This window comes from Dicentrarchus labrax, unplaced genomic scaffold, assembly GCF_905237075.1.
Source record: "Dicentrarchus labrax unplaced genomic scaffold, dlabrax2021, whole genome shotgun sequence".
Taxonomy (NCBI): Eukaryota; Metazoa; Chordata; class Actinopteri; family Moronidae; genus Dicentrarchus; species Dicentrarchus labrax.
In genome coordinates, this window is record NW_026136701.1 from 8585296 (window position 1) to 8596101 (window position 10806).

The window sequence follows — 10806 nt, forward strand, 5'->3', positions numbered from 1 at the left end:
AACGACATGTCCATACTTGAAATGATTATATTATAATTTTCTAAATATTCGTAGAACGCAGTCTTTGTAGGACTTATATTTGTATTTTCCCCATCTTGAATACAACCTAATACTTCCCCCGCCACCGACAGCCCAATCAGTCGATAACCGAACCAGTCTCATTCAGCTTGGGAAGATCAGGAGACAGGCATTTAATGGAGCACCGATTGAATGGGAGCCAGCAAACGACCTTAAGTTTGGCTAGTTAATGTTAGCTTTGTAACTATTAACTCTGTGTAATTGTGCCTGTAATGGCCTCGGCAAACCATTGAACGACAAACAATTAAAGGCTAACATTTCGGTAACTGCAGCATCTTTGGTTTATTGAGTGTTACAGTAGGTTAGCTATGTATTGCGTCAGGTTGAGCAAGTAGCTATAAGAGGTTGTGGGGGGGGCGTGCTATGGGGAGTGTTTATTACTAATTAATTGTGTCTTTTTCAGATCGAAAATGATCAGATTTGCATTTGGAAGATGCATCAATTCTGGGGTAAGACTAAACAAATGTGACTTGTTGATCAATAACGTTTGCCTACTCATAGAGTTACTACGTGTGCAAGCATTATGTTACTACAGGAAGTCATGATGTTTGTGCACTGCTATGATTATTACGTTCTCAGGTTCCAGTGTGGAGACGCCTGCAGCAGACAACCAGAGCACCAAACACAATGACATACACGACAAAAGCTCAGCTGCTGTTTCACTGTCCAGCCTCCTCGGGGTTAATGCCATCCAGGCTAACCTCCACCAGCAGGTTGTTGAGCATCAGGCCCCTGAGCTGGCCTGGCTCACGGCTCTGCCACGGGGATTCACAAAGCACCTCAGAGAGAGCGCATAAAAAAGGGGGTTTCAGTTTGAGGACCCTCGCCCAGGCTCCCAAACCAGCTCTGTACCTCGGTTTCTCGGGGCTCATCCCTTTCCTGTCTGCCCCTCTCCTGATGGCTGCCACACAGTCCTTCTACCCCGAACTGGCATATGCTCAAGTGGTCTACGGAGCCTCTATAGTCTCCTTCCTTGGAGGTTCCCGCTGGGGGTTTGCCATCCCTGCTGGTAGTCCTGCTCAGCCTGACTGGATGAACTTAGGCAACAGTGTGGTGCCTTCGCTTCTGGCCTGGCTGGCTCTGCTCTGCAGGGACAATATTGCAGAGGGCGCCCTGGTAGTTATTATGGGACTGGGTCTCTCGCTGCACTATGACCTGACCCTGCTGCCTGGCTACCCTTCCTGGTTCAAAGCCATGCGAACGATCCTCACCCTGGTTGCCACCTTTTCACTTGTGGCTACACTGACAATGAAAAAGTTCTGCACTGAGAAGAAGATCAGAGATTGATTGAGAACTGATTTAAAAGGACAGTTTGTACTGTGAGCCACATGGACTTTAATAAAAATGTAGAATAATAAGTGTAGCTCTGCAGACGGTCTGGTTTGTTCATGCTGTACACCAACCCACACCAACTCCTTTGTTACTTATAGATTTAATACCTTTTGGGACAAATGTTCCATGTAGACTATACATGTGACATAGTTGTCACATGTGGCACAGAAATGTCTACTTTGTGAGAATCTAGATTATAATATCCAAACATTTAGCATGTATAAGAAAACATTTGTAGAAGCACAATCAATTCAAATTGAGTTGTTCATACAGGGTACAGCTTGTCTTATTCTTCTGCCGTGAAAAGTAGAGACAAAACGTATCCTGAATATATGAGGGTTTTGAAAAAGACAATTTTACATGTGCAAATGTGAGACGATGGCTAAAGATCTATTAGGGTCTATTTAAATAACTTTTCATTGTTGTGTAACTCCAAAAATATAATAATAATAATAATACAAATAGTAATAATGGCTTTAGTAAGGACACAAGGGAGAAGGTCCATAGCATAGTTGATACAAGTCAAAACCACAGCTGAACGAATGTATGCAGTAGGTTTGTAAGCTGCTTTCTGAATTTGTTTAAGATGAGTACAGTATAGTTCTGTTGTTAATGCTAACTGTTCCCAAACATCCTCACTCATCTGTCTCTCTCTGCCTCTTTACTGGTTTAATTCTGAGGAGTTCCAGTATATCAAACAGAGACCTGTAAATGTAAAGATATTACACGACACACATCACAACTTTTAAGGTCAAGATGTTACTGAAGATTGACATTCGATGTAAATGCTCTGTGTAAATCCAGGATTGCTGAGACTTTTGTGGCAGAGCTCTCGTCTTGGAAGTGTGCCACATCAATACAAAACAGCCTTGATGCTTTACAGTAGCAGACCTCAGCCCAACAGATGATTGCAGAAGCTAATAAAAAGGGCGCTGGAGAGTTGATGACAACAGACAAACTGTATCGAGGAGCACATTTTTTATTTAACGAGGAGCCACTAATCCAGTGAGATGTCAAATGTAATCTTACAGAGCAAGTGCTGCTACTGTAGATTGTTTGCACAGTGCAGAAAATCCTCCTCTCTCTAGCAAACGTATACAGTCAACTCAGCATGTGTTTGTTCTGTACTTCATGTACAAACTCAGTGTAATGTTTACAGTGGACAGTCCTTTATACTGTAATTTTCCAAACAGTACACAAAGTAGAGCAACTTTACATTTGCAGTTTTCAGCAAAGACTGCAATCATTCTAGTCTGAGTCGTCATAACAGACCAAGCAACCCTCCATACCATCACTCAGTACATCAGAGGCTTGTAGAGAAGAAAAAAAAGAACTGTATGGATTTGCCGTTTTTACAGGACTACTGTGTTATTCAGTTTGAACTATCTTAATGAAGACACAAAGAATTCTGGTTCATTTAAAACCCAGCACGCACATAAATGTTGTGAAGTTTATTAAGCCTGAAAAGCAACCAATAAAACGTTATACTGTTGTGTAACATTAAAATTCTGTTGTTTGTGAAGGGTTAACAGTACGTAAGAGGAAAAACTGTTGTTTTTCAAATGTGACGACCTCCAACATCCAGAGAAGAAACATAACTTACCATAAAAAGTAAACACATTCCTAAACCTGTGCATTGTGTTCTAATAATTATGCTGTGTGTCTCAATATCATGAAGTTGAAATGCAAATGAAATGAAAGTTCAGACGCCACTGATGAGTCAAATGATGGAACAATCTCCACTTGTGTGGAGAGGCACTACTATTTACAGTATCATACATACAAAAATAATCCAGTGAAGGTCACTGAATGATAACTGCACTGGTGAGACAACAGTGGTGTGCTGTTCAAGTTTATAATTAATTACAGAAATCACTTATCATGGAACTTTGGTTCCATTATTAAATAGGCTCAAGTGGTTTGATTAATCTTCCATGTAGCAATGCACTCAGCTCAAACATTTCTTTGAGGAAAAACAAAGAGAAAACCAACTAAAAAAACAGTGCTTTCACATATTATCCACAAACAGTGTTCGCAGTCCCCACAGGACTCTTACAGTGAAAAACTCTCTCTGGTCCATCCAAAACAGAACTCCTCCACTGCGAAACAATATCCTTATCACAAGGATCACTTTGTCTCAAATACACAAAAGAAGAAAACAAATGAGTTGCCACTCTGATAGTCTTGTAAAATTATTTAGTAAATTGAAAAAAGGGATGAAGAAGAGTCGTGTAACAGTGTGAGCGGAAGCAGTTTTGGTAGTTTTCCAGTTTTGGATTTGCTGTCATATTCTTGTTCAGTAAATGTCAATTGTTCTGGACAAATAGAAAAAGAAATGTCTAATCCATGTATAAATAACATATATGATAATGTGAAAGCCTACTTGAGACGGAAACACACTTTTAGTGTTTCTTAAGGTGCAGCTTTTCTTCAGTTTATGCAGTTTTGGAATGATTCAGGCGCTGATCCGGAAGTTTTACAATTTCTAGCTATCAGAGCACAGCTAGCCCTCCGTCACAGCGACTGGTGATCATGTTGCCAACTTCAGTCCAGGTATCCAGGTGAGGGTCATAGATTTCCACTGAGTCCACCGTTACTGGGGCAGAGAAGTCTCTGCTGGCGGCCCTCCCTCCGACGGCGTACAGCAGCCCATTAACGGCTGACACTGACACGCCTGCCCGAGCTGTAGACATCGGGGCTACCTCAACCCATTTCTCCTGTAGACAGAAAAGTGCAGAGGTCAGGAGAATGTGAGGACAGTAAAAAATGGCAAAAAATGTAATTATCACGGAAGGGACCCTTGACATTTGCCCTGCTTTACCTCCTCGGGACAGTACTTCTCCACTGTCTCTAGTGCACCCAGTGCCTCATTCCAGCCACCCACCGCATAAATACAGTTATTGAGGCAGGCGACACCGACATAGGCTCGTCGTGTGACCATGACGGGCAGGGCACTCCATCGGCGAGAGATGGGGTCATACACCTCAGCTGAGCGCAGCTCCATTCCTTCGTCACTGATTCCTCCGATCACGTAAATAAACCCTGGGATAAGACGACAGCATGTTCAGTGTCCAAGTGTTGATCTCATCAGAGAAAACCCAAGGCAGAAGGTGGGTTCAGTAGGATTTGTAATTGTGTGTCAACACTGAGAAAGGCACTTAACTTACAAAGGTTGCACTAGATTATACACATTATTATTATTATTTTTTAAACTGGAGGAACACACCTTGTAGCTCACAGCAGCCAAAGTAGTAACGAGGAACTGCCATGCTGCCGATGACCTCCCACTTGTTCTCTTCTGGGTCATATCGTTCCATGGTCTTCCCAATCTCAGAGCCAATCCAACCACCTAAAGTAGCACAGTGAAATAAATAAAAGTTTTTTGTCTGTATTTTTCCCAAGATGCTGGTAACAACACTTTAGTATCGCACTTGCATAAAGTTGGTGGACACAGACAGACAAGAAAAAGAAAAGTAGGCCAAGATATCCTGATACCTATAGGGGTCAAACTCCAAAAACACTGGATCCTACATTTCCCATAATGCAACTCAAGAGCATTCTTTATTAAACCTTCCTAAACAGGTATATGCCCACATCTTTTGTATCCCCAGTTTGAAATACGGGGGTTCTGTTATAAGTTTTAAGTCTTCAAGGACAAGCTGAGATGAGTCAAATGATGTCACTGTTACTGAAGACTAGTAAACTGATCAATAAGTGTGAAATTGGTGGATTGCCTCTTCAAAACTAAACTACCAGTTTGTGCACGCTTTAGTTAAACATGGTGCTACTGTTATTGTGGCATTTACCAAGTGCATACAGAGCTCCGTGGCAGGGGCAGACGCCAACTCCACAGCGAGGAAAGTTCAGAGACGCAACAGCGGCCCACTGCTTGGTCACTGGGTCGTATCTCTCTGTGCAGTCAAAAATCATTGAGTCTTTCTCCCCTGGTGACAAAAAACACCCCTGTCAGATTATTTAGGTCCTTTTATTTTTTGGGCTTGAGCACAAACACAAACCGGCCTCATCTGTCTCACCTCCCACCACATAGATCATGCCCTCCAGTACTGCGACGCCCAACCCGCTGCGGGCCTGGTGCAGGGACGATACAGTGGTCCAGTACTGGTTGAAGGTGTCGAAGCGCTCCACACAGCTCAATGCCCGGCTGTCACTCCAACGGCCGCCCTGCAGCCGAGTGTAGCCTCCTGCCATGAGGAAACGAGTAAAGGTCTAAGTCTGGCATCACTGACATTTCTTATTTGAAAAAATCTTAGTTATTGTCTTCAATTAAGGTCCAGTGTGTAACATTTAGGAGGATCTATTTGCAGAAATTGAATATAATGATCACAGACATGTTTTCATTAGTGTATAATCACTGAAAATAAGAATCATTGTGTTTTTGTTAGAATGAGCCGTTTTTATCGACAGACACCCCGGTCGCCTTCCATGTTGAACCGCCATGTTTCTACAGTAGCCCAGAAGAGGTGAAACGAGTGAGTTGCATTCTGCAGCTACACCGCTAGATGCCACTAAATCCTACACACTGGTCCTTTAAATCAACCAAAATTCATCAGGTCACTTTTCTAGGCTTAAGAAAGGGATTTGAAACAGAACCTATGGCATAGAGGTATTTCCTGGCTTTTCTTCTGGGTCTCATCTTGGCTGGTTGCAGCTGACTGTACATCTTATTTTCTTTGGGAGACTTTGTGACTTCAGTGTATTCCTTCAGCAGAGTTTGTAGTGCCACCCGCAGGCTGAAGTCTGTAATACCTTTAACGAACCGCACAATGACAAAACCTTCAAGATGTTGTTTACAATGTGGCATCTAATCAATTCAAAAGCTAAATTGTGGATATAAATCGTTAAGTATGTAAAATTAAATAGGGGCGAGCAAAATGTGAATGTTTTCCTTACCTTCTATGTACTTGAACAGTCTCTGTGGGGACAGCAGAGGGAAGCGGACTGGTTCCAACACCTCCACTACATGCTTTTTCCTCTTTGCCACATCTTGGAGAACCCAGTCCATGGCTGCAGTGAATACCTGGTACTCATCCTCAATTCTCAGCTCTTCACTTCTTAGCAGCCTCACGAGCTGATCCTTCGACAGACCCCTGAACTCATCGGTGACACACACCTAAAGGGAGGCAGTTGATGAAGGCAATCTGTAAACAGTTTTTTTTAGCAAAATAAATGATGACGCAATTTTATCATTCTGATAAAATGCTGATGGTTTTTGACTGGCCTTGTTTCAGATTTCATGTAAATCTAGCTTTAATTAACCAGGGGAGCACCAGAGTATTGGCAGAGAGATAAAAATAACATATCTTATTGTTTCGTACCTCCAGAAAGTGAACATGAATGTAGTTCTCAGTGAACTCCAGCATGTCCATGCAGGCAATCTGCTCCAGGAACTGAAAGATGCCCACGCAGTTGGACGGGTCCATGTGGCCCTTGAGAAACTCTCCACAGATAGACACCACCTCGTTCAGCTGCAGCATGTCTGCTGCCACCATCAGCTCCTGAACATTCTCCACTGTAACACTGATCACGCCTGATAGGAACGAGAAACATTTCCATTCAGAAAATAAGACAAAATTATACAGATTTTATGGAACATGACGATGGGAATTATCAGGATCGATGCAGACCTGTGTATATGAAGTCGAGCAGAACCTCAAAGACTTCAGTCTCCACACCAAGGATCTGCACCTCCTCTTTATCCGCCTCCCTCATCCCTCCAGAGAACAGAGCGGAGAAGTATGGGCTGCTGGCAGCGAGCACCAGTCGGTGGACCCTGAAGACCCTGCCACCAACCTTCAGCCCCACGTCACAGAAGTCTGTGCGGAGCCGCATCTTGTTCATCTGGGCCAGGATGAGTCTGGCATAGCGGTCTGAGGCCAGCAGAGCCTGCTCGGACCCCTGGGTTGCCATGGCAGCTGCAGCATCACCACCACAACACGTGGATGTTGACACAGAGGTGGAGGACATGGCAGCGGTGACAGATCTGTGATAACATGGAGGCCAGTAATCCCAAACCCTCCTCTCTAGTGAGGCTCAGCAGGAAACAGGCCTGAAGACACAAGAGCTGAGGGCATGAACACCAAAACAGACACACTTCACTGTTGTGTAAAAACAGAAATTAGGCAATGTCAGCAATATACGATAAACATATAAAATACTTTTTTGACTGCTGCATGGTAAAGCACACTAGTGCAGTCATAGGTGAGTTACTGACCGTCACTCTGTTGCTGTATTGTCTGTAAAAAAAATACACCTGCCGCCGAAGTTAGCCAGCCATGCTAGCATACAAACAGCCCGTCAGGGTGGATTCAACCATCATATTCATCAGTACAACGCTCAACTCAACTCAGACAACCTGTACTGCTCCACCAAACCCCGCTCGGAGAGGGTCAACTCACAGAGAACGACGGTGTGGTTAAGAAATGTCAAATTTCAGCTTGTTTTTAGCCGCGACTTACCCATAAGTTTACTGATGAGGATGCAGGCAACTTCCGTCGCCCTGCAGACTGTCAATCGATGTTTCTGGCTCGACTGCACTGGTCTGGCAGATGAATCTCCAGTCTTACCCAATCAATCCCCGAGACGACCCTCGCTGTCTCTCTTGGGAAACAGCACTTTAAATGACACGAAGGTATGGCTTATTATGTTTTTTTTATAATAACATTTTTTTTATTCTTCATTATTTTTGCTCAGTTTTCTCAATAATTCACGCCAGATTTCTGTTATAACACATAACGCCAGATGGCAGTGTTGCCTTTGAGTAAGTGGCCAAACAAATGAGAGCCCTTGACAACAAGCCACAGAAACCTGCCATGTAAATTATCATAGTATTCTTAGCATGTCAGAATGGTAATTTTAGATGTAGCTATCCTCCACTGTGTGAGCTGTAACCTCTTCCACTGGAGACTTGACCAAGCCTTCAATCCAGCCTACTCTTAGACAGTGGCAATGGGTAGTCCAGTTTGTTTTAATCAGTAGCTTGACATCAAATTAGTTTAAATATTATGTTGGAAACCTGTTATTACATACAGAACTCGAGCACTGCTTGGGCCGATTAGACCTGTCTGGTCCATTGAATTGAGGTGAAAAACGACTGTGACAGTTAACAGGAAAAAGTCCTGTAACTGTCACTTGACTTGTATTTCCTGCTGTTTCAATGTGTCACCCAGAATTACACCGCCAGTGGTGTACTAGAGAATATGTGGTGGCACCAACCTTGGCCAATTAAAACTCAAGATAGATTTGTGTCAACCTGGCCACCCTTTGTACTACACAATTGGCTGGGTTTCCCTCTTGTTGCCCAGTATTGTTATATTTCCAGTGTGTCCTGTTTCCCTATAGGGCATCCACCATGGCCATTATCTCAGCTGAACAATTAATTATCTTATTGGATGCAGCTTGAATGGACTCTTAGTACGCCATTATAAGGCAAACCTTCTGAACTGAGTGAGCTTTGAAAAAGCAAACACACATTTTATGGTTCCTCTTATTTGCAGCCAAATATCTTGGTAGGAATTTGAAAATCTAAACTTAAAATGTTACATGTCTGCCTTGAGAGACTACAATGAGTTTGTGAACATGAAAAACATAATTGGCTAGCCAAAGAATCATCAGTGAGTACAGTCTAACTTTTTTATCATCAAATATTTCAAATTATCAAAAAGAAAACATATTCATGTAATACAACTAAGGTTACTATCTTCTGACATATTCAGCTGCCTCATTTTTCACAATGGACTTCCAGCATAGATCTTTCCATGAGTAAACTACAATAATAACAATAGTGTTTTAACTTGTAATGTGATACCCTCTCTTTTAAATGCTGATCAAACAGTCCAAACCTGCTTACGTGTTTATCAGAGAACAACAAAAATGAAAATCTGGAAGGCGAATGTATTCTTCATCCTCAAATAAGACAACATTTTTTTCTCAATAGTGGCACGAACACTGACACTTTCCACACAAGCCTGAGTTATGTGTTAATCACATCGTGTATTTTTAGCAGTCGTGAATTATCAGTGCTGTTTAGTGATTCAAGAGCCTCATTGGTGTTTCATTGAAGTGTGACAACAGCGTCCTTTCATTCAATGGATGATACATGAGGGACATACATGTTCTCTAGTCCAGCATGATGATGTCTGTCAGAAGTTGTTTTAAATAAATGATAAAGACATTTGTTGATGGTTGTTCATAGTGACTGAAAACAGGCCTCTGCTAAATCCTAAAGACTTAATCATAATGACTGGCTTTATGTGTTTCATTTGTAATAAGAAAGTCATTCATGTTCTTGCCTTTTGTTCTTTATGTTGCTGCCTGGACAGGTGTCTCTTGTAAAACAGGTTTTAATAAGTAGGTGAGGTGCTAAAATGAATTTGAATGTAGTGGCACAGATTTCTTTTGGCAAATGTGCTTCTGTTACAGTGTGATTGTGCTTTTTTTTTATTGTTAGGCATGGCTGTAGTCTCTCACTCGTCACTTCTCCTGCAGTCAATGTTTTTGCTTGTCATGAACATGCTAATTATTTTCACTGATCATCGTGTCTCTCCATTGTGGTGATGGGAAGTGTTTGCGCAGCTCCCAGAATCTCCCATGTAGTGGCAGAGAAAGTAAACGGTGTGAGGGTCATCCTATGGAAAGTGGTCACCATAATTACCATTCTGCTTTAAGTGCAGGGTATGTCTGACTTTTTCATCAGGGCTCTGTCCTTTGGCAAGACGTTGCTTTCACCAGGAAAGAAAAACACTGTGAGACGATATTGACAGCTTATGGTTCTTATGGGAGTCGGTAGAGTTCAGAGTTTCTTAGTCCTAAGAATTAGCTTTAAATCATAATGCAAAACATGTTATTACAGCACTCTGTGGTAGGAGTTTTATTATTATTTCCATAATATTGCCCATAACTTATAATGTAAAAATCTTTGTCATATGATGAGGATATTTTGTGTTCATAATACTGCTCCCTTCTTATTACAAATACATAGCAGTTGCAAGTTTTATCTGGTCTACATGTTTGTTCTGATATTGCCAGACAAGGCTCCTGTCCTCACCTGACGGGACTTGAACTGTGTAACCCTTCCTTATCTTGGCTACGCCTACAGTGTACAGAGTGACAGTATTATGCTTTTAGGCCAAACTGCATTGTGACTTGAACACTGAAGCTTCTCTGCCATCTGCACCGGAGCCGGTGTCTGTCAGTCCTGTGCCACATTGGTTTGCTGGCCATGTGCCGGCTGGTGCTTTTTTAATCTATCTGAAAGCTGAACTCCCGCAATGAGGTTGTCCTGAGAGCTTGAGAGACGCTGAGGTCCTTCATTTATTACAGCTGAAATCATTAGTGAGGATTTTGTTTCCTTGAGACGTACAAATACAATATGTATGT

General features: G+C 42.3%; 2 protein-coding genes across 5 annotated transcripts; one reads left to right on the forward strand and one right to left on the reverse strand.

Moving 5' to 3' along the window:
• Positions 1-158: 158 nt before the first annotated feature.
• Positions 159-1441, forward strand: LOC127359266 (transmembrane protein 69-like). Its single transcript, XM_051393205.1, has 3 exons — positions 159-340; positions 482-527; positions 658-1441. The coding sequence occupies exons 2-3, from the start codon at positions 489-491 to the stop codon at positions 1363-1365; spliced, it is 747 nt and encodes a 248-aa protein (XP_051249165.1). The 5' UTR covers positions 159-340; positions 482-488; the 3' UTR covers positions 1366-1441.
• Positions 1442-2822: 1381 nt separating this feature from the next.
• On the reverse strand, positions 2823-7977 carry ipp (intracisternal A particle-promoted polypeptide). Of its 4 annotated transcripts, none has more exons than XM_051392405.1 (10): positions 7887-7977; positions 7056-7477; positions 6747-6958; positions 6322-6541; positions 6022-6177; positions 5445-5612; positions 5217-5354; positions 4637-4759; positions 4232-4452; positions 2823-4127 (listed from the first exon to the last, which is right to left on the reverse strand). In XM_051392405.1, exons 2-10 carry the CDS (start codon positions 7393-7395, stop codon positions 3903-3905), a joined length of 1803 nt encoding a protein of 600 aa, XP_051248365.1. In that variant the 5' UTR covers positions 7396-7477; positions 7887-7977; the 3' UTR covers positions 2823-3902. The 4 variants fall into 4 exon arrangements, with proteins under 4 accessions (XP_051248365.1, XP_051248447.1, XP_051248533.1 ...); XM_051392487.1 differs by having other exon boundaries at positions 7056-7492; positions 7887-7965; XM_051392573.1 differs by having other exon boundaries at positions 7643-7937.
• Positions 7978-10806: the final 2829 nt, after the last annotated feature.